We start from the raw sequence: 21478 nt of genomic DNA on the forward strand, positions 1-21478 counted from the left end.
AAAAAAAAACTAAATCGTCTTTCTCATCAACAAAGAAACCGATTTCTCTTTGGCCTAATATTTTTCTAAATTCGAACAAATGTCTTTCTATCATGTCCGAAGAGTATTTATCGGTAACCAGCGATATTGCTTTTTCGAATGAAGGTTCCAATGATTTTGCCGTGATATTGGCATCCTTTGACATCGCACTTCGGATCGATGAAAGCAAATCATTACTGCTAAAACTGTTGTTTGCATCAAAAGAATGTGTGTCAAAGGGTTGAGTTTTTTTGAACGAATTTTTTGTTCTCTGAGAGGAGAATGAACTGGGCCGTTTAGGAGGGCTCGGTGTAGACTCTCCTATGCCATACACGATTTGATTTTGTCCTTTAATTCTTTCCTTTGATGATCCGGAGAATATGACATCTAAGGGTCGACTCTGAATACTTCTGTACATTGTTGTCGTATCGTAGTAATAGATACAATATTAATATTTAAAAATACAACAACGTGGAATAGGATGAAATGAGCCGATGCAGTCCAATCAAACACCTGCTTCAGCGGGACCCTATTGAAAAATGAACGAGATTTTTAAATCGTAGATTTGTTTTTTTAAAACGTGCCAAACCCGCCATTTTAAGACGTTACCCTCAACGAATAAAATGCATCCAAGCCGACCTTCCTCTTCGTTATTGGCAAATCAAGCCAACCTCTCCGTGTCGCCAGGTGCAATGGAGATACAAGAGGTTGTTCTTGATGATTTGAATCCAGCAAGACGTCAGGAATCACATCCCTCAACAGGAAAAGCTAAAGTGAGAAGTTCAACAGCCTCATCTCCGAGATCAAAAGTGTCATCAAAAGCTGAATCCATTAGAAAGAAAACATCAGTGAAGGAAGTAGTGTCAGAGTATGTATTCAGAAGTTTTTCATTTGCTGAGATCAATAATTTAAAAGATTTGAATCACTCCGAGCGGAAAACAATTCTCTTAAAGACAAATTAGAAGAACAACAAAGCGCTATTGAATTTTTACAAAAAGCAGCAGAACAGAGAGAAGCTTTAGTGAAGGATTTAAAAAAAGAAGTAAGAAAGCTGCGAGTGATATCAAAGCAAGAATTCGACATGTTTGCAGAGGAAATGAAAACGAAACAAATGGAGGACGAATTTAGAATTAAGACTTTGACAATCGAAAAAAGCAAATTGGAAAGCGAGATGAACATTTATAAATTCTATGAAAAAGAAAATGCAGAATTAAGAACAATAGTGAAGAGTTTGCATTCACAATTAGAAAAGATGGCACAGGTCAAGAACATTGAATCACAAACATCAGCTGCCGAGCTGGAAAAATGGAAAAAGCAATTAGAGTTGGACTTCAATGAGAAGCTATCTGAAATGTCGCTGCATTTTGATTGTTCTCAAAAGAATGATACTGTTTGGGAAACAATTTTGCAAAGTGGAATTTTCAAAGAGATAACAGCAAATCGCCCACCTTCAGATATTTCGCTCTTCTTAGACCAAGTAATATTAACACTCTCCCATAACGAAAAATTGAGAAAAGAAAAGCAAGGTCTAGAACAAGAGCTGTTGAAAAAGAAGAAACAATTAGAGACCTGCAAATGAAACTTCTTAAAGAGCAAGAAAAAATCAGACTATTGGAAGAGGATATTTATGAAACTAAAACTGTAAATGCTGATAACGAAATATTGCACACAGAACTGGATGTCATGTCCTCTGAACTGGCCAGAATGACAGAAAAATACAAAACTTCTCTTAACGAAATGGAAAAATGGAGGTCTCGAGCTTTAACCCTTAAGCATGTGGACATCGATTTAACACCCAGAAAGCTAGGCAAGCTTTTGGAAGCAAAAGAAGAAATGATTGAAAGTGCAAGAAATACTGCTAAGAATATTAAAAAGAATGTGGAGGAAGAAAAGCCCTCAATCTCTGTTTTACAGGCATTATCCATGTGGAACACAAATTTCGCTAACATTCCTGAGGCTGAAAAGAACTCGTTTGAATATTCCCCAAAATCAACTTTAGATTCACATAGTGTCAGACGAGCAGCAACTACAAACGATTCAATCCATCATCGAGAAAAAGGTATTCAATGTTCAAAGCTTGCTGGACACTACTGAGAATTCAATTCTGTCAAACTTCAAAGACACTGGGGACAAGAAGAAGAGGAAGAAAAAAAGAAGTTTTATCTTTCGACGAAGAAAAGGAAATGGCAGACAAATCCATTTCAGTTATGTCCAAGTCCAGGAAAAAAGGAACATTGCCAACGCATCTCATCTCAATTTATAGATCGTACACAAGTGGAACAACGGAAAGATCTAAAAATTCAAATGGAGCTAAATTTATTGTTCCTTAGTTCTTCAAAAATTCTTCAAGAATTGGAAGTAATTTAACTATTTCTGCTTGATGGTCAGGCAAATCATCCTTCGAAGCAAGTTTCTTCAGCTCGAATCGTTTGAGGATTTCTTCTGCGAACTTTCTGCCTTGATTTTGATGCTGAACTGATTTACCGATTTGTTCAAATGCAAACTCGTACATCACCACTAACTTTTGGATGGTTGCTTGAATTATGGTATTCATATAGGAAGGAAGTACTGGGCAAAACATGGTAATACGAATTACAGCGAATACTGTCTGCTTGGTTTGAATGATGAAATCCAAACACTTTGCAGCAGGAAAGGACCGAGCTGCAGATATAGAGGATTTTGTCTCAATGGTGTTTAGGAACTATAGTTAGATAAATGGTATGACAACTATTTAGAAGTCAATCGATGGGTTGATCACTTACCTCACTATTTAAAATCTCAGAATTCAATAATTTCATCAAGTCTGCAAATGCTACATTTTTCATCAAGTCACGCACAATAACAGCAATGTCATATCCTTGAATCTTTTGGAGCAACTTTGTGCATACAATAAAAAACTTGTCATAGAGTTGTTGGCACAATAAAGCATTCAAATAAGCCCTAAGGACTGCCACTGAAATAATATCCAAATATGTGTCTCCAACAAATTTGATAATCGAGGAAGAACTGTCAGAAAACTCCCATAAAGCACAAAAACATCTCTTTGGAGTTTCAGCTGCTCAATGATGTAATCTTGATTTTGAAAAGCCTTTGCTAAACTTCTATAGCCACTTTCTCGAAGAGCTTGATTGTGAGTGACTTCAAATATGGTTGGACTGAGAACTTCCTTCACGATATTCATATACTCGGTAAACTTTTCGCCATCCTTTCGGAATATCTCAGCAATGTCTATTGCAAGAGTCATTCCTCTTCGATAGTCATGTGCTAAATACAGATTAATAACGTCCTTAATTGTGGAAATTTCAATTCTTTGACTATCTGTCTTGATGAGCTCGGTCACCTTTTTTCTAATGCAGCAATTTCCATAAATTCATTTTTCTGTACGAATCGAAGTATTTTACAATTCAATACTAAATCTTCAATTCTTTTTTCGTCTGGTTTTTATACTTCAGGATGGATATATTAGGAGGGATATAATACGAAAAATCTTCCAGTTCTTTCTTAAATCTAGCTTTAGGATTGTTACTTTTTACATTCTCAGACACTGTTCTAACTTTGCAGAGGTCTAACAATTTTAACGCTTTTTCAAGTTTGTTCTGCTCTTTCAATTTTGTAGCTATTTTTTCCACTTCGAGGAACGCTTGATTTAGGTTTCTATGATAAATTAACGTTTCAATGTTTGAGATGGCCTCGTTTTCAGCCTGTGTTTTCTCATCCTCTAATCGATGTTGAACAAGAGAATTAATTTGTTCAGGGCTTATAGAAACTGCTATTAATTCTCCACTTGCAGACTGAGCAAAGAATTGATTTGGTTGAGTATAAGAAAAATGCAAGCCAACAATGGAGTCAGTAAAGTAGCCCTTATCCAATGTGGATAATACATGATGTGGTTCAAGTCTTAAGCTCCACAATTTTACACAATGATCAGCTCCTCCGCTAGCTAAAATTTCAACATGCGAATGAGACCAGGCCACTTTTTAACAATATTGTTATGTCCTTCTAATATCTTCATAGGTTCATTTGCATATCTTTGATCCCAAATATAAATTAACCCATCTGTTGAGCAACTTGCAAACCAGTGAGGAAGAAGAGGATTCCATTTTACATCAGTGACGGTATCTCCATGAGAAAATTGCATGCTTTCTTTAGTGTTTGAGGTTGACATACTTCTGATATCTAATAGTTTTACAGATTTGCTAACGCCTCCAATCAGAATAAGATTATTATTGTGGACTGACCATGAGCTACACCAAAGTGGACTTCTTGATCCTTGTATTGTTTGAATTGGAGCATCCTCTTTCTCAAATGACCAAACATGTAACCTATTGTTCTCAATAGTATGGAACGTGGTTGGTTGTTCACATGGTTGAATTTGAACGTTATTAATTTTTGTGCTAAAAGTGTATTGTTCTGGAGATGGTACAGTCAGCAGGGCGTCTGTTTTTTTGAGTTTTGGGTGAGAAAATGTTCTACACTTAACAACATTATTGGGAGAAATATCTAACAAACAATTATTCTTCTCTGTTGTCACATCGAATGTTTTTAAAAAACAATCTCCATTTGTACTTCCGACAAGAAGGAGATCGTGATGCATATCCATGCAATGGATTGGTCCAGGAAATCTTCCAGTGAAAGTAGGTGAAAAAACATTTGCAGCTGGATTTGTTGAATCCTTCTTATCGAGTACTGTTGTGGTACTTGAAAATTGTTTCGCATCAACTTTTGTTTTTGTAGAGCTTTGATCGATTGAAATCGTCCGCTTGTTCCTCCTTGAATTACAAAATTATTTTCTTGATTTACACAAATACAGGAACTGTCATCAATTGAAATATCTGTTCTGAGTAATGATTTTGATGAATTGGTTCCGTTATCATGAAGTCCCGATAATGAACGTAATTCCCTCCAGCTACTATTGGCTGGTTTGGCCGTATTCCACGAATTATGAGTGGTGGGTAATCGGAACCCTTGTGATGGAGATGAAGGCTTTGCTTGATCCATCATCATTTTTTTTGTAAGGATGGTTTACTGAAGGTCGTTATTCTCGAGCTGATGATGATCATTATTATTTCAATTTTCGTTTTAATTTTTTCATCTGAAACTTGCACATGAGACGATTGAAAGCAACCAAAAAATTGAAACGAAAGAGAGAGAAGAGGCACCATGATGAACCAGTAAAAGGTATGATCGGCCCGCACTCAACTTGCTTGGATTGCTCAGAAGAGAGAGAGAGCTTCATCACCTCTCATGATCACATACATTTTGCTCGTTTTTTCCTGTTCTTCTTTCTTCACAATGCTTTATGGGTATGAACATGAAATATCAACATTGTCCATCACCAAAGGCGCATTGGATATTAATGAAAACACAACACCGTGTTGTGATCATCATGAGAGAATTCTTGACTCAGAACATAGACATTCTGAGTCAAGAGTTCTCTCCCACTCACTCTGAGAGGTGATACGAAATTCTCTCTTCCGAGAGCATGAAAGGCTTGTTGCAGAAGTGGGACATCCATGAATGAACGAGACTTTCTGAAGTGCCTTCTTCTCTCTCTCTTTCGTCAGTCAATGAATGATAGGAATTACAATAATAAATATGAATCATATTCGTATTATAATCTAAAATTGAATTTGATCTTTATTTCTGCTGTATTCTATCATTGCTGTATTCTTCTTGTTAACATTTTCAACAGATGATAGAATACTTTGGCAAACAAAGATATTAAAAGTTCAAATAATTTTTGAATTGTTGAAAAGAAAAATACCTACAACATGCCAAAGGACGTTTCTTCTTCTCGCATCAAGAAACTCATCAAGGAACGACAAGGAAAGCCTCTTCATACAGAATATTTAGATAATGAAGAAGGAGGACAAGAAAACAACAACAATCAAAGAAAAGCTCTTAAAAGAATTCAAAAGAGAACTTTGGGTTCGAAAGTAAAGATTGTCGGAGATGATTATAAAGCTGATGATAGCGATGAGGAAGCAGAAGAAGATTTTCTTGATGCTAAAACAACACAAAGAATTGAAAATGTGGTAAAGAAACAACAGGCCGAGTTTGAAATGGATGATGATGATGATGAACAAGTTAGTTCAATTTTGGAAGTACCAACATCAACATTAACAACAAAAAACAATAAGAAAAAATCAGTACCAGAATATGTAGAAATTGAATTAGAAGAAGAAGATGAGAATGCATTGAATTTCTTTTTAGGAGACAAAGAAGATGATGAACACAGAGAACCCATTAACATCTCCGATGTTATTTTACAAAAAATCAAGGAAAAGGAACAATCACAACAAGCTAAAACAGATCCAACTTTGGTTTCGTCTCTTCAATTTGATGAAAAGACTTTGGAAGAAAAGTTGCACAAGAAAGTTGTTGCATCTTATAGAGCTTTGGGAACAATTCTGAAAAAGTATCGATCTGGAAAATTACCAAAGGTATTTGCTATTATCCCAACTCTCTCCAATTGGGAAGAAATTCTCTATTTAACACAACCAGACAAATGGTCCACCCAATCAGTATACAAAGCCACAAAGCTATTTGTTTCTCAAGGAAATGACTTTATCACACAACGATTTTTGAATATGATCTTATTGCCAAGAGTGAGAAATGACATTTTGACTTCAAATAAGAAGAAATCTGGCCCTACTTCTCACTTTGTGTCCCGTAAGCAACTCAAGTTAAACCATCATCTTTATCAATCTATTATCAAAGCTACATGGAGACCTGCTGCCTTGTTTAAAGGATTCATCATACCTTTATGTGAAGATGGAAAATGTACTGTTAAGGAAGCTCATATTATTGGAGGAATTCTGAAAAAGATGACAATTCCAGTAATGCACTCTGCAGCTGCTCTTTTGAAAATTGCATCTCTCAACTATTCCAACACTAATTGCATGTTTATTAAGGTGTTTTTAGATAAGAGATATGTTCTTCCAACTCAAGTGATTCAAGGGGTTGTTTCATACTTTACTCGATTTTTAAATATCTCACCAGAGGCCTCCAATATTCATAACATTTGGTATCAAACACTTCTTGCCTTTGCCACCTATTATGGATCCAAGTTGAGTAAGGAACAAAAACAACAACTCAAACAGGTCTGCAAGACGCACAAACAAAATTCAGCGATGAGTGTGGAAATTGTTAAGGCTCTTAATAATCCAACTGGAATTCTTCCTCAGCATAAATCCAAGTATCCATCAAAAGAGGGTACAATGCAAGTCGATGATGAAGTTGATCAATAAATCCTTTGACTTTGTCAAAACGAAACCTTCACGTGTGTTGTGGAATGTGACAGTCAAAAAAATGACAGAACAACAGCAACCGTCAATTCCAGTGGTTCAACCTTTAGGCAAGTAAAATAATGGTCGTGATCGGGATGGATTATGTAACACGGAGAAAAATTATTATAATTCATTCATATGATTAGAATTGATTGATAAATGTATCGGATCATCGATATTTGTCTTGATGAAAGATGATAAAGAACTGGTAGGAACGCTTAGAGGATTTGATGATTATATTAGTATGTAAATCAAACATGTGATGATTTTATTATTGGATTAACAACACACTGTTCTTGTTTGAACATAATTGTGACCATGAATCATTGTGATGCTTGAATATTCGTCCAATTATAAGACATGATTCTAGACAATGTCACGGAATACTCCTATAGCGTGGATGGCTCTCGGAAAGAAACCAAGCTTCCTTCCCTTATCTTAAATGGAAACAATGTTGCAATTCTTGCTCCTGGACTCACAGAACCTCCAGAAGAGGAGTTGAATGAAGACGTACGATTCTAAGAAACATAAACCTCAAAAACCACAAAAATTGAATTAATGATTTTTTAATATAATTATGATTTAGCACAAGCCAATTTGAGTGGCAATATCGACTGCTTCAACTGATGATGGGAGTTTGATCAAAGCCAACTTTCTTCCCTTAGCAGTAATTTGAGTTCTAACGCTTTGGACCTTTGTCTTGCACAATTCCTCGAAAGCCTTCTTGATGTTCTTCTTGTTTGCCTTCAAGTCAACAACGAAAGCGATGGTGTTGTTATCTTCAATAGCCTTGGAAACCTTTGGATTTTGGAGAGTTGGTGGATATTGGAGAATTTGATAGGTATCGAGGTCGTTAGTTCCGGCAATGGACTTTCTCACATACTTTGGCTTCTTGGCCAATCTGAGAGTCTTTGGTCTTCTGAAAGTAACAGAAGTCCAGACCTTGTGGGATCTGACTCCCTTTCCTCTCTTGGTGATCTTGGAAAGATTCTTCTTTGCTTGCTCTCTCTTCTTCTCAACTTGTTGAGAGGTCTTTGGTTCAGCAATTTCCTTCTTGACTTGGGTCTTGGTGGCTTTTGCAGGCATGATGAAGGATAGTTTTGGCGTATTTTTTTTCAACAAGAATTTATGAAAATTTTGGTCAACCAAATAAAAATAGTTTACAATGAGGCGCCAGTGTGGATTAAAACGAAAACGGAATTGACGGTGTCTTGCTACTAATGCTCATAATATGTTCGATTTCTTCGACCTCTTTCGGTGTTTCATGTGTGAGAATTTCTATACCATTTTCTGTGAGTAAAATGTCATCTTCAATTTGAACACCAAGTCCATGCAATTGAGGATTAGGTATGTAATTCTTCACTTGTTTTGAAAAGTAAATTCCTGGTTCACAAGTGATGATCATTCCAGGACCCAATTTGTCGTCTCTTCCTGGAACATCTTCATGGATGTTCATTCCTGTAGCGTGACCAATCATGTGAGGATACAGAACCTCTTCAATGAGTTGACATGACTCAGCATTGTTTTTCCCATAACCCAAACCAATATTAAAATGTTCAGCTAATGCATCCTGAGTGAGATACATAGAGTAGTCATGGAAAGAATTAATCGTTATCGTTTCTGTTAAGTGCTTTTTCAGATAATTGATGCATTTCTTTTGAATATCCAACACAACTTGATAGAGCATTTTCTGAATCGGTGTGAATTTACCATTCACAGGAAATGTTCGTGTTATATCATTCATGTATCCATAATATTCAGCAGCTCCATCAATTCTAATCAAGTCTCCATCTTCCATAATGTGATTATTGGTAAGATAGTGTATGATATTTGCTCTATCCCCAGAGGCAACTACAGGTGGATAACCAAGTCTCTGTGCTCCTCTCATTTTACATTGAAACTCTAAGATGGCTTCTGCATGTGCTTCAGACATTCCAGGCCTAATCTGTTTCATCAGCTCAATAAAAGCTTGAGCACTGATGTGTGCACATCGTTTTGTGAGATCAATTTCTGCCTTGGATTTAATGCTCCTAAGAGTGGCAATTAAACTTTCAGGATAGAAAATTTTGTACTTTTGCATAGGGCCTTTAAAGAATTCAATTCCTCCTCCACTCTCGACAATTATTTGTGACAATCTTTCATCATAGTCAGGATCATAGTAAAGCGTGTTGAAGTTTTTAACAAGTGACTGTAAATCTCTTATAAATGCTTTCACTTGCTTTACTTGAAGATAATCTCCCCAAAGATTTTGCAATGATTGAACTCCATTGACAACCCCATGAAAGAATTCCTTTTTGCTTTTTTCTCTCACATATAAAGTTATTGAATTTCCAGATCCTGTCTTCTTGAACACTAAAAAGCAATCTGGTTCGCTCACACCACTTAAATAATAAAAACTAGAGTCCTGCTTATAGGGATATCTAACATTTGGAGACATGAAATATTCTTTTCTTGATCCTAAAATCAATACAGAATTTTCTTTCATTAAATTAAATAAATTATAATGTCTTTGTTTGAACTCTTCCAAAGTAAATCCAGGTGCAATTTCGTCTTCTTTCATCAAATGAGCATGAGAAGATGGTTGTACTTGGTAGGTGTACGGTATGTTATCAATGGATATCATTGAATAACATTTCCGATCATTGCATTGAGTTAAATATTGTTCATTCCGTATGAGAGAATTTTTAAAATGCAAACAAGGCTTGAATGATGATGATGTTCTCGATTGAGTTGTGGTTGTACTAGGAATGAAAAATTTGAATCGATGTTTCATTTTTTTAATTTCAATTTCCAATTATTTTCTTTCTTGTTGGATGACAATATTTGTTTGTTCCTTATTGCCTGGTTGTGAGATTAGTGATCTTCATCATCACCTTGGCTTTTCTTCCTTTTGTCATGTTCCAATTTCACAAGACATTTGACAGCACTACGAAAAAAAATGAGTCAGCCACGCATGGAAAGTGTCAAATTGATGGTAGGTAACAAGAGAGTTGTGAGTCTAATAATGAATGACAATAATGATGATGACTATCATTTTGTTTCTCTATTTCACACATTCATCATCATGACCTCTCTATCGTGTGTTTCATGGTCTTCGGAATTTTCCAAATCTGTCCGGTGACTGCTGTCAATAATCATTTTCATGTCTCGCCACCATCACTTTGTTTCTTATGTCCTGTATATAATCCTTTTGAATTCTTTTGAATGTGTCATATCGAATCATTCACTATCCTTTCATTGTATTTATACTCCATCAAACATGATGAACCAATGAATAGACGGTTGGAGATGGAGCAGTTGGTAAGTAATGAAAAAAACAATTGACATTTCAACAACAATAACATCAACACTATTATTACTTTTCACTTTTTTACTTATAATCAATCACCATCGTCATCACAACAACTTCTATGAATAACGATAATAATAATTATTATTATGGCCATGATGGTGTTTCTAATGAAAATTCTCTCTCACACCAACATTCATGTTCTCATTTCTCATTGTGATGATTCTTTCTTGATGACAACTAACAATAGGTAAAACATCTCTCCTCATGTCATATGCTCTTGATAAATTCCCAGAAGACTATGTGCCAACTGTTTTTGATAATTATGTAAGTGTGGAATTGTTGTTGTTTAGAATTGAATTTGGAAATATATATTCTATATGGAAACAATTTGTGTGAATATCATCACATGATGATAACATTTTCAAACATAATGTACTTTTCAATGATGATGATGACAATGAAATAATATTCATACGTCTTTACACTTCATTTACAAATATTCAAAATACACACAATTACTTGTCACGTTAATATCATCCTTCGTGTGTGTGGTGTGAAATATTGTCACTTCTACTCACAGACTTGCACAATGGTTTACAATAAGAATATTCACGTGTCACTTGGGCTTTGGGACACAGCTGGTCAAGACGACTATGAACAAATGCGTCCTCTCGCTTTTCCGGGAACTCATGTTTTTCTAATTTGTTTCTCACTGATCAGTAGATCAAGTTTTGAGAATGTGGAATCACATTGGATTAAGGAAATTAAAACGTTCTCCAAAGATGTGCCATTTGTGTTGTGTGGAACGAAATTGGATTGCGTTTCAGGTAAGTATTGGAATTATTGAAGACATCAAGTGGTTTTAATGAATGTCAAATTAACTTACAATTTATTCATAACACGTGTGGACTCTTTTTGTGAAATTTTTGGCTTTGTGAAATTCTAATGAACCATGAAATATTATCCATGATGATGAATGGATTCACAACAACCGAACACTTTATTTCACCATTTTTTTAATCCAAACGATTCGTTCAACACACACTCATCACAGAACCTGAAATTCTTAAAAAACTTGAAGACAATGGTGAAAAACCAGTCACCAAAGAAGAAGGAGAATCTCTAGCCAAAAAGCTAGGTGCCTATGCATTCTGTATGTGCAGTGGTAAAACACAACAAGGAATAACAGAAGTATTCAAAAAAGCAAGTGAAGCTGGATTACTATATCAGGGAATTCTTCAGAAATCAGACCTTGAAGGAAATTCTTCAAACACTACGAACAAGAATGCAACTTCTACACAAAATCAAAACACAGGTTCAAGAGGAGATAAAAATGAAGGTTGTTGTATCTTAATGTAAACTTTTGAATATAAATTTTTAAATATTTTGTAAAGATAATGAGTAAATATTTTCTCAATCAATTCCTTTCCATTATCGGTAAGTGCCTTTTGCATGAAGTATTCGGTAGCAATGCTCCTTCTCAATCATTGCATTGAAGAATGTGCCAGATCACACAATTTATTGCATTGCTGATCCACCACTCGTGAACGAGCTCAAGTTCTGGACAACGAAACTGTCTGGATAGCAAAGATCACATCTGTGGCCACTAATGAAAGCAACATTCTATCTTTGTTGAACTACCGAACTCTGAAATATTATCGGTTCTCCCAATTTGACAATTGTCCAAACTAATTCGTCACCACGAAATTAGAAGGAGATTGCATTCTTCAAGATAAAAAACCACTCTCAATGCTGTACCATAGTAGAATAGCGGGCGTTTCCACCATTCGAGACGGACCTTATTCTCATCCACTCTCAACGATCATCACAGGATGTGTTTTTCTTATTTTGGGGTTCATCGGAGCCATTTTGGCCATTCTTTTAGGAATTTTCTATGTATTTTGTAGGAAGGAGCAATATTGTATCCCTTTGTTGGCTCCCATCATTTTGGGTTCATTTGGTCCTTGTCTTCTTTTTGCTGGAATTATTTTATGCATTTCTGGAGTGAAGCAATTTTCAAGAGTGAGGAGAATGATGAAACTGTCATCACAATTTGCGGACACTAAATCAAAGGTGGATGATGATTTGAGCATAGGGTCGCTACCTAGGTCATCTGCAACAAGTACAAGTATTGAACCAATTATTGTAAATGAAAACAAATGTAAACAAGGTTCCCATGATTTACATTGCACAAGAAATGCAACAAATGGATGATAAAGTTTGAGCTTTTATGCAAGCTCTAAAAATCGATTGTTGCAAGCTTGATCAATGGCATGAATCGGAGGTCACCACCTTAATGCTCATTGTTTGCATTTTGCTTATCAGTAACCGATTTAAATTCTCTGAAAATTGTGTACTCTCAAAAGTAAAAGAGTAATACGTTCCACAATCTTGAAGCCTTCCACTTTGCTTAATTTCTTGAGATTTTTCACGAGGAAGAATTTCATCAATGCATTCTTTTGCAATGTTCATGGTCTTGATTGGTAAAACAAGTCTTGAGGTGCTTGTGATAAAAGCTTCTTTCCATGCCAAAATATCTGCCAAGTTGGGGGTTTCTTCACAATACTCGTCAGATTTAAGCACAGTATCAGAGGAGTCATTTTGAGTTCCTGTATTTTCCATAATGTTCTCAGCTTGATCCTTGGTTGGAATTAACAATCCACGCACGCTTCCAAATAGAATTCCTTCTTTAGCAGTAACCACTCGATTTGAAGAGTCAACGATGAAAAAATTGGAGCTAAGGCCTTCTCTTACGATTCCGTCACTCTCACACATGATCACCTCATTGGAGCCTTTCGATTTACGGTCTATCATTGCATTTCGTTCAGTAATCCAAATGCTATCTTTTGCATTTCCAAGATGACATCTGCTGCCAGGCAAAATGTCGACAAGCACTGGTTTTGAAGGTCTTTCTCCAAGTTTTGTAATGTGAGAATATAAATCGAAGGTTGTTGAAATTTTCACTTCGTTTTCAAAGGAGTTATCTTCTGATGATGAGATTTGATGATACCAAACCAAAAGCAATGTAATTTTTAGCTCGTCCATTGGAACAGTTGGGCAAGTTTCTGTACATATTTCCATTTCATCCATGCCATCAACACTCTTATAATATTCGCAAATGTCTTGAGATAAAATTCTTATTGCTTCTTCGAGAAACAATTCATGTGTTTCATTGTTGCAATTATCGACAGAAGTCATCAACGAAAGTGGATAGGCACCGATTCTATGATTTTCCTTGGCAATGTTTAAATAATTTTCAATCAACTGCTCGGAATTTGGAGATTTCTGACTAATATCCAAAAGCTCATCAGCAATCATCTTTGTTGTACTGTATATTAATCGATGAATATGAAATTTAAGTTGAAATATGGAATGTCTATGGAGTGTTCTCATAGTCGTATAAGCTCCTCTTGGAAAATTCAAAAGAAAGTCCGAAGCATTGGTTGATGCATCAAATTCTTGTATTCTTTTTCCATTCTTAAATAGCATATTAATCGCCCCTGTTTTCATTATTTGCTTTACAAGTTGTTGTTGAGGAGGAGGCATCTTTCTGCAGAGTTGTTTAGAAAAATATTTTTTGAATGAAATTTTCAAATTTTAATTGTTTTTTAAATTGAATACACAAAAAAATGTCCTGCAATGCCAACTCGAGCGAACATGCATCAAGCCATGATGATGACTTAAATTTGGAATTTGACGAGGAAGAAAACATCGAGCCTTGTTTAGCAATGGATGAGGTGAATCAATGTTCAATTTCTAATTGGTATTATTTGTATGATGGAAAAACAAATCCGCAAATCACTCCGAAAAGAATTACTATACTGACCAAAATAATCAAGCTTGAAGATGACTTTATTGAATATTTAAAACAAGATGGAGTAGTATTACCAGCATCTGTGGATACTAAAAAAGTTGTTCCAAATTTTGAGAGCGATAGCGACGAAGAACGAGAAAAGTATGCCAATAGTGATGAGCAGGATGAAGAGAACGAGGTTCCCGAATTTACAGCATTGCAATTGCAAATAGCGGATGCTTTAGATGAGTTTGAAGAAGTTTTCCCCAAACTAAATTGGAGTGCTCCAAAGGATGCCAATTGGATGCTTTCTGAATCATCACTATTGCGATGTAAATCAATTGAGGATGTTTTTCTAGTGTTAAAGAGCTCATCGTTTGTCACACATGATATTCAGAAAGCCTATAATAACTGTTTGGATTACAAGCCTGAGAATGAGATTAAGCGTGTTTTAGCGTTAAGAAAATGGTATGACGTGAATCCTTCTATGGAGTTTAGATGCTTTGTTAAGGATAGGTCATTGATTGGAATTTCTCAGAGAGACATTTCTAATTTCTATAAATTCCTTGTAGTTGACAGGGAAAGCATTACTGAAAAGTTAGTGACATTTTGGGAAAAGTATATCAAGAACTCATTCCCTCTCTCTCAATGTAAGTATTAGAAATAATTTAACATATTGTTTATTTATTTTGATTTATTTACACATTTATTCTTACATACAGACACTGTTGATTTATATATTAGTCGAACAGGTGCTGTGTTTATTGTTGACTTTAATGTATTTGGCCCTCCAACTAGCCCATTACTATTCAATTCTTTTAAATCTGGACATTTATCTTCAGACTCTAAGGAATTGGTGGTCAACATTGTTGAAAATAACGAAGGAGTAATGCGACCAAGTTGCAAAATGTATTCTGGAGTACCATCTGATTTCTTTTCAGTCGAAAATGCTCAAAATTTACAAGAATTTATTGAAAAGCAACAAAAGCTTCAACAGAACGAGAAATAAAAGCTTTACGTGTTGAAGAAGATTGTCTTTTGATGATGACAGATGCAATTATTATTCGTGTGTTTCAAAAAAAATGACAAACATTGCTGCGACTTTGGAAAAACTTGTTGAAAAACAATCGGAAATGAAATCAACACTATCCAAGTTAAAAGAAGAATTAGAAAATATGCCAGACACTGAAAATAATGCTACAAAAATTAGTAATTTACAACAACAAGTAGAAAAAACTGAAGAACGAATTAAAAAGCTTGATGAAGAAATTTCGTATTACCGATGGGAAAATGCTAAAACGGGAATTTTTAGCTTCGTAATCATGATTATTATTATTATTGTGATTTTAATTGTTGGAGATCAGCTCGGGTACTTTTCATTACCTCAATTGATTGCAAGTCTATTTGAAACAAAGGAAAAAGATGTGAATGATCAAATTAGAGAAATGATGGCAAGGCAAAAGGAAGAATTTGAGTTTGGTATGAAAAATTTATAAGTCCTAGTAAGGACAAATCCAGATGCTCGCATGACCTGTAAACTACAATTAATTAACAATTCTACCTTTTATTGGATTTAATTTTCTTGATATCCATGCCCATCTTTCGAATTACATTGGCAAATTCGATTAATTCTTGAATACTTAAAAATTGAATTTGACAAGTCTCTAATTTGCAGTTCTTTGTTTTCTAAATCCAATTTCAGATTGCTCCGCGTGACGAGTAAATACATGAGATAAGTGATACAAGAATCACCACTCTTCAAGATAACAGATGGTGCTAGTGGTAGAAGAGGTTGTGAAGATGAATTCTCAGGATCACTAGTGATCATGTTGCAACTGGACTCATCTTCATGCAACATCAATTTTCCTGTTCCCACCTCCACACTACAAATTACCTCTTGAAACATCATATGATGTTTTGCTCTACGACCAAAAAAAAACCTCGGAGAAAATCCAGCAACATTAACAGCTGTTTACAAAACATCGTCATTTTCCACGCACCTTCGCTTGGTCAATCGGGAACAATGCGAGGAGATTTGGTAAAACAAAAAAGAACAGGTGAACTCTCATGAGAAAATGAATAAGGAGTATTTTTCAAATTTAAAAAGTTCTGAATCTTCGAATATAGGCACTTGTGAACTTGACAAAAATGGATATAATTTCTCCGTCCTCGCTGTTGATTGAACGCGGAAAAAATATCACACACACAAGCTCCATCATCATCATCATCACCATGATGCAAACTGGTTCGCAAGTTGCTGGTTTCTCAGAGGCTTCTTCTCTTCTCTCGGGGGCTTCCAAGATGGCTCCTATCACTCTTGCTTTTCAATCCCAATACTCTCACTCCTTGAGTAAATTCTCCACTTCAAGCACTTTACCTGCTCAATTTCTTCAATATCATGGAGCTTCACAAGATGTCTATTCCAAGTGCTGCCAAAAGTTGGACCAAATCCTCATGGATTATTATGCCGTTGAGGAGAGAAAACAAACCATTTTAACCATTTGTGCCATTCTCTCGATTGGACTCATTCCATTAGTGGGTATTTTGATTTACTTTAGTTTGGATGAACTCTTTTGGAAGAAACAAAGAGAGAAGGAGTTGAGAGGCAAGTTGCAAGCAGTGGTGGATGAAGCCAATATGAATTTTAAATCGCATGGAGCATGGCTTGCATTGGATGTTTCACTTCAAAACAACACTTTTGGAGTCCCTTTAGAAAGTTATGAATTGAAAGTCATTTCAGAAAGAGTCCAATTACCACCCAGCAATCAACCTCTAGCTTCTCCTGTTAAATTATATGAAACAAAAACCACCTTTAATAAGGAGTGTCGTTTCTTTGATGTCTTTCTACCAGAAACAATATCTCAACAATTTGGATTGTCCGCTGATGAATGGAAGAATCTTATCAGTAGAATGAATGCACAAACAGAAGAGTCCTTGAATACTTTCTACAAGCAGATTACTTGTCCATTGTATTGGACTATTCTTATTTCTGCTCCCTTGTTGGGAATTCCTTTTCTTATCGCGTTACCCTTCCTTCTCATTTACTTGATTGTCATTTACTATGTGACTGTCAAGCCATGTAGTGAAAATGCTGAAAAGATTCAAATTCCAAATATTGTGAAGGAACAGAATGAGAAAGTTTTCAATCCAAAAGGCTTGCATTTGAATTTAGTTGCACAACGCTTTGGAAGCAATAGTTTGAATCATGCCACTGTCACCTCTCTTCAATTGTTTAAGCAATAAGGTGTGCATGGAGAATGATCAAGAACTTAATCTTCCCTAAATATATATTCTATTAAACATTGCATCTGTTTAACACTACTATAGTTACGAAATGTTGTTTTAAGGGATTGGATAGAGATATTGGTGGAATTGAGTTTGCATCAACGTTCATTTATTAATGTTAAATTACCTATATTACATGATTCCAATCATTGATCATCAGGGAAGAACCTTCCACATTTAGTACACAATTTACCATTGGCTGAGGTCTTACATTCACTTGTGGAAACACGGTTACAACATTTTCACAAGGTACTAAATGATGATCTTGTGGAGAAGTACATGAAGGAACCTCTGCAGCAGTGGAAAGAGTTGAATTTTCTGGAACATCCACTTGAAGGGTTGCAATCGTTTCCGTTTGAGAGTTGACCACACGGACAGTCACAGTTTCTCTCTTCTTTCCAGTGATGGCATGAGCGACTGGACGAATCGCATGTTTTTCTAATTGATGAAATGGCTCTCTAACTGTATGAGCCACTGGTAGAATGACGTGCTTTTCAAATTTTCTCAATTCACCCCATAAATCCATTTCAGTTGGTGTGTCACTTGTTGTTGCGGTTGTTAGTGGTTTGTTTTTTTTGAATGTAAACATAATCTAAAGGATGTATTGGTTTTTATATGGTTGGTCGAGTTCGCGTTCACATTCACGATCTTATTCACATCTTGGTGAGTTCCCAGTTTTGGCCAAATCGTGTTCGAATAGTATTTATAGTCCATGTCCTCTGAAGACCTCACTTTTATTCTCATGATGCAATGTTGAGAGAAATCAAAGCGAAAAAAAACATCAACAACAATGGTTCTTGGAAGATGCCCTTGTTCTACGGATGGCAGGCACAAATTGATGTTTGCGAAAGAACCTTTGGCCACTTTCTCTTATGGAGCTGCCAAACAAGAATACAACATTGAAATGTGGAAAAAGACAGAAAAGTCCATTTCCACAAAAATCAATTTGAAAGTAATGAACGTGTGTGATTTGGGAGTAAATCATTCAAAGAACATTTCAGTGGATATGGGAATGAAAGAGTCCATGAATACAGAGGTATCATTTAAGGGAGGAACTGTCTCTATTCCCATCATGTTTTGTACTCAATGTGGAGGTACGACTGTGCCTCCAATGGAAATCGTGAAAGAGGCTTTATTAGAGTTGGAAGAACGTGCAGAGAAACAACAATTGAATGAGATTGATTTGGTAAATAAATCTGCCTTTTACTGATCTGTCTCTAAAAAAGTCAACATGGATCATCGGGTATTGAGGCATTGAAATACATCAAGAACCAATGCCATTATACAAAACGAAAAGATGCTATTCAACAAGAGCAACCAAACTTGTAACCACCTTTCATTCTAGCTGAGCCAGCTCATTTCGAATTGAAATTTATTTTTGGGTGTCACAATTGACATTCCTGTCATAAACGTGAAAGAATGTCACAACAAAAAAAATGCACATTCATCAATTTGCTCCAACACATGAAATTGTGATCGTTAGACACTATGAAAAGGAAGAAGAAAGAATGGTGGCCATCGATAAAGAAACATGGTCAAATTCCAGTCGTTGGTTTGGAATTCAGAAAATTCGCGAATATTCTCAACATCACTCAAAGGAAAGATTGAAATCTTCATGTCAAGTGAGTGGGCAAATATATTTGGTAGTTTTAACTTGTCAGACATGTGGTGAAACAAAAAGAGTAGGTTATTGCTGCATTTGTTGTGTTTTAATGAATGGATCATTTTCTGAAAGATGTCCATTGATGAGATTGATGAATATTTACAACTTCTTAATGGAAATTCTAAAGCTCTGCAATTGGAAAATGAGAAAATTCTTGTTCGATTAGAAACCACTGGAAATGTCTACCCATCTCAAACAAATTATCCAGTTCCAGTTCAATCGATTCATAACTGCCATCCTCATGATTTTGAACCCACTCCCTATCTTGTCTTGATCAATCTCACTAGGGACACAAAAACCAGAGTCAACACCACTTCCACTCGTAATGGTAGAGTTATTGAAGTCAGTACAAGCGATTCATGCAATAATGATTCCGTACAAATTGAGTGGAGAACGATTCGTTGTAAAAAGTGCGGTTTATTTAAACCTATTGAGGTGGAACTTGAAACTTTTAAGCAGTTAGTCTTTAAAGATCCAAAGGCAATCCCTTTCTTCCAAATGTTAACCAAATGTTTGGAATAATGCTGTTGTTGTTGTAGTAATAAACAAACACAGTGTCACCTTTCTTCCATTGTTTAAGCAGTAAGGTGTGCCTGGAGAATGATCAAGAACAAAACCTTCAATTATATTCTATTAAACACTGCACTTGATCACCAGCATTACTTGTGCTTGATTTGATGAAAGATGGAAGGTCACAAATTTTGAGTTCACTTTTCTTGTCAAATCTTCAATATACAGCAGGGCTTTCTTGGCATGTTCAATCACATCGGTGAAAATGAAAATGGAAAAAGGTTTAGAATATGTAAAAAGTTCCTTGAAAAATAAACCTTCCGATTGTTTTGTCAGATGCGATGTTTCATTACAGACATAACTGAATAAGAAAATGTCATATTCAACAATTCTATCTTTCAGTGCTCTATTTAGGGAGTTTTCTAAAGATTTTGTTACGTCACATCTGTTAAAATTCAAAACTAGGCTATCTTTTGTAATCTCTTGCAGTTTTTCAAGATAATTTTTCCAATTTTTTTCCAAATCATACAAATCTGACTCAATGATTGTGCCTTTTTCAAACAATTTAGAAAGTAATGTTTCTTTCAACACGACAAACGCTGCACCATCATTTCCTGGACCTCCTCCAAGACTAGCAATTCGAAGATGCCTTGCTTCAGAGGATATATTGACCTCAGTAAACTCTCTCATTACTGGAATAGTTAACAGACAAGGACTTCTCGCAACATCCAACTCGTCATCATTTTGATCTGAAATATTCGTCATTTTTATAGCACTCGATGTAGACCTTGTACTTAGAATCAATGTCAAGGTCGCTAGCTCAGAAAACTCCCTCAAACTCCACTGTCCTTTCTTCTTTTCCAACATTTGATTCACTCTTTCATAAATTGTTCTTTCATTGAATGCATTATTTTTCTTTTTGAAATTTGTCACAAACTCAGTATTCCACACGCTCATCAATACTTGATACATCAACAGAGCTCTCTTTTTAAATTTGCTTTGATAGTATTGATAATGAAGAGCTGTTGATGAAAATTTAATTCCTTTCGTATCTGCACTTGTAGAAAGTAATTTCATTAATTCTTGTGCCTGTTCCGTTTCCTGTATGGTAAAAGGCTTTCCGTTATTTTGCCTAATGACCTCTTCCAAAATACAATTTTGAGCATCATCAAACCATCCTACAAGATTCCACAACCTTCGAATCCTATTCATGAAATTCAATAATTATGACTCACCTGTGTGATTTCGGGACAAGGAGGAACGACTCGCCACTGAAGATGAGGATGATGATGAGCTACCACTGGCCAAAGTGGTCCCTTGCTGTGGCGGTTGTTGTTTCATTTTTCAAAATGGCCAAACAAACGCACGTTAAAAAAAGGATGTCAAGCCTTTTTTGTCCTTCATCATCAAAAGAAGAGATTACTTTTCCTTCTGACAAAAATTTTTCTCCCACGATGTTATATGCGTATACGTATTAACTGGGGGAGATCTTATGTTGTATAATGATATGATTTTCGGAAATATTCGATACAGAAATGATGACCCGTATAACATATATATAATATTGAGGAATTCAAATCTGAAATGAAATGAGTGATCACGTTGTAGAATATTTCCAAACCGATTTG

The 21478-nt window shown here is 35.6% G+C and overlaps 16 protein-coding genes across 16 annotated transcripts; 10 read left to right on the plus strand and 6 right to left on the minus strand.

Moving 5' to 3' along the window:
- Window positions 1-641: 641 nt before the first annotated feature.
- On the plus strand, window positions 642-1597 carry FDP41_007930 (uncharacterized protein; the record flags this gene model as incomplete). Its single annotated transcript, XM_044711729.1, has 2 exons — window positions 642-886; window positions 934-1597. 2 exons carry the CDS (start codon window positions 642-644, stop codon window positions 1595-1597), a joined length of 909 nt encoding a protein of 302 aa, XP_044568728.1.
- A 104-nt stretch (window positions 1598-1701) lies between these two features.
- On the plus strand, window positions 1702-2112 carry FDP41_007931 (uncharacterized protein; the record flags this gene model as incomplete). Its single annotated transcript, XM_044711730.1, has 1 exon — window positions 1702-2112. The coding sequence occupies one exon, from the start codon at window positions 1702-1704 to the stop codon at window positions 2110-2112; it is 411 nt and encodes a 136-aa protein (XP_044568729.1).
- Window positions 2113-2344: 232 nt separating this feature from the next.
- On the minus strand, window positions 2345-5022 carry FDP41_007932 (uncharacterized protein; the record flags this gene model as incomplete). Its single annotated transcript, XM_044711731.1, has 6 exons — window positions 2345-2719; window positions 2781-2971; window positions 3037-3365; window positions 3499-3958; window positions 4186-4737; window positions 4827-5022. 6 exons carry the CDS (start codon window positions 5020-5022, stop codon window positions 2345-2347), a joined length of 2103 nt encoding a protein of 700 aa, XP_044568730.1.
- Window positions 5023-5789: 767 nt separating this feature from the next.
- Window positions 5790-7268, plus strand: FDP41_007933 (uncharacterized protein; the record flags this gene model as incomplete). The annotated part of the gene is made up of 1 exon (XM_044711732.1): window positions 5790-7268. The coding sequence occupies one exon, from the start codon at window positions 5790-5792 to the stop codon at window positions 7266-7268; it is 1479 nt and encodes a 492-aa protein (XP_044568731.1).
- A 61-nt stretch (window positions 7269-7329) lies between these two features.
- On the plus strand, window positions 7330-7829 carry FDP41_007934 (uncharacterized protein; the record flags this gene model as incomplete). The annotated part of the gene is made up of 3 exons (XM_044711733.1): window positions 7330-7375; window positions 7454-7549; window positions 7666-7829. The coding sequence occupies 3 exons, from the start codon at window positions 7330-7332 to the stop codon at window positions 7827-7829; spliced, it is 306 nt and encodes a 101-aa protein (XP_044568732.1).
- Window positions 7830-7889: 60 nt separating this feature from the next.
- Window positions 7890-8393, minus strand: FDP41_007935 (uncharacterized protein; the record flags this gene model as incomplete). Its single annotated transcript, XM_044711734.1, has 1 exon — window positions 7890-8393. The coding sequence occupies one exon, from the start codon at window positions 8391-8393 to the stop codon at window positions 7890-7892; it is 504 nt and encodes a 167-aa protein (XP_044568733.1).
- Window positions 8394-8490: 97 nt separating this feature from the next.
- Window positions 8491-10080, minus strand: FDP41_007936 (uncharacterized protein; the record flags this gene model as incomplete). Its single annotated transcript, XM_044711735.1, has 1 exon — window positions 8491-10080. The coding sequence occupies one exon, from the start codon at window positions 10078-10080 to the stop codon at window positions 8491-8493; it is 1590 nt and encodes a 529-aa protein (XP_044568734.1).
- A 165-nt stretch (window positions 10081-10245) lies between these two features.
- On the plus strand, window positions 10246-11958 carry FDP41_007937 (uncharacterized protein; the record flags this gene model as incomplete). The annotated part of the gene is made up of 5 exons (XM_044711736.1): window positions 10246-10281; window positions 10586-10607; window positions 10847-10923; window positions 11180-11426; window positions 11654-11958. 5 exons carry the CDS (start codon window positions 10246-10248, stop codon window positions 11956-11958), a joined length of 687 nt encoding a protein of 228 aa, XP_044568735.1.
- Window positions 11959-12864: 906 nt separating this feature from the next.
- Window positions 12865-14145, minus strand: FDP41_007938 (uncharacterized protein; the record flags this gene model as incomplete). Its single annotated transcript, XM_044711737.1, has 1 exon — window positions 12865-14145. The coding sequence occupies one exon, from the start codon at window positions 14143-14145 to the stop codon at window positions 12865-12867; it is 1281 nt and encodes a 426-aa protein (XP_044568736.1).
- Window positions 14146-14228: 83 nt separating this feature from the next.
- Window positions 14229-15401, plus strand: FDP41_007939 (uncharacterized protein; the record flags this gene model as incomplete). The annotated part of the gene is made up of 2 exons (XM_044711738.1): window positions 14229-15042; window positions 15115-15401. 2 exons carry the CDS (start codon window positions 14229-14231, stop codon window positions 15399-15401), a joined length of 1101 nt encoding a protein of 366 aa, XP_044568737.1.
- Window positions 15402-15474: 73 nt separating this feature from the next.
- On the plus strand, window positions 15475-15888 carry FDP41_007940 (uncharacterized protein; the record flags this gene model as incomplete). Its single annotated transcript, XM_044711740.1, has 1 exon — window positions 15475-15888. One exon carries the CDS (start codon window positions 15475-15477, stop codon window positions 15886-15888), a length of 414 nt encoding a protein of 137 aa, XP_044568738.1.
- Window positions 15889-16624: 736 nt separating this feature from the next.
- Window positions 16625-17635, plus strand: FDP41_007941 (uncharacterized protein; the record flags this gene model as incomplete). Its single annotated transcript, XM_044711741.1, has 1 exon — window positions 16625-17635. The coding sequence occupies one exon, from the start codon at window positions 16625-16627 to the stop codon at window positions 17633-17635; it is 1011 nt and encodes a 336-aa protein (XP_044568739.1).
- Window positions 17636-17804: 169 nt separating this feature from the next.
- On the minus strand, window positions 17805-18203 carry FDP41_007942 (uncharacterized protein; the record flags this gene model as incomplete). The annotated part of the gene is made up of 1 exon (XM_044711742.1): window positions 17805-18203. One exon carries the CDS (start codon window positions 18201-18203, stop codon window positions 17805-17807), a length of 399 nt encoding a protein of 132 aa, XP_044568740.1.
- Window positions 18204-18467: 264 nt separating this feature from the next.
- Window positions 18468-18887, plus strand: FDP41_007943 (uncharacterized protein; the record flags this gene model as incomplete). The annotated part of the gene is made up of 1 exon (XM_044711743.1): window positions 18468-18887. One exon carries the CDS (start codon window positions 18468-18470, stop codon window positions 18885-18887), a length of 420 nt encoding a protein of 139 aa, XP_044568741.1.
- A 226-nt stretch (window positions 18888-19113) lies between these two features.
- Window positions 19114-19862, plus strand: FDP41_007944 (uncharacterized protein; the record flags this gene model as incomplete). Its single annotated transcript, XM_044711744.1, has 2 exons — window positions 19114-19359; window positions 19413-19862. 2 exons carry the CDS (start codon window positions 19114-19116, stop codon window positions 19860-19862), a joined length of 696 nt encoding a protein of 231 aa, XP_044568742.1.
- Window positions 19863-19973: 111 nt separating this feature from the next.
- On the minus strand, window positions 19974-21191 carry FDP41_007945 (uncharacterized protein; the record flags this gene model as incomplete). Its single annotated transcript, XM_044711745.1, has 2 exons — window positions 19974-21028; window positions 21086-21191. 2 exons carry the CDS (start codon window positions 21189-21191, stop codon window positions 19974-19976), a joined length of 1161 nt encoding a protein of 386 aa, XP_044568743.1.
- Window positions 21192-21478: the final 287 nt, after the last annotated feature.

The sequence above is a fragment of the Naegleria fowleri genome, assembly GCF_008403515.1.
Source record: "Naegleria fowleri strain ATCC 30894 chromosome Unknown tig4, whole genome shotgun sequence".
Lineage (NCBI taxonomy): Eukaryota > Heterolobosea > Eutetramitea > Acrasida > Naegleriidae > Naegleria > Naegleria fowleri.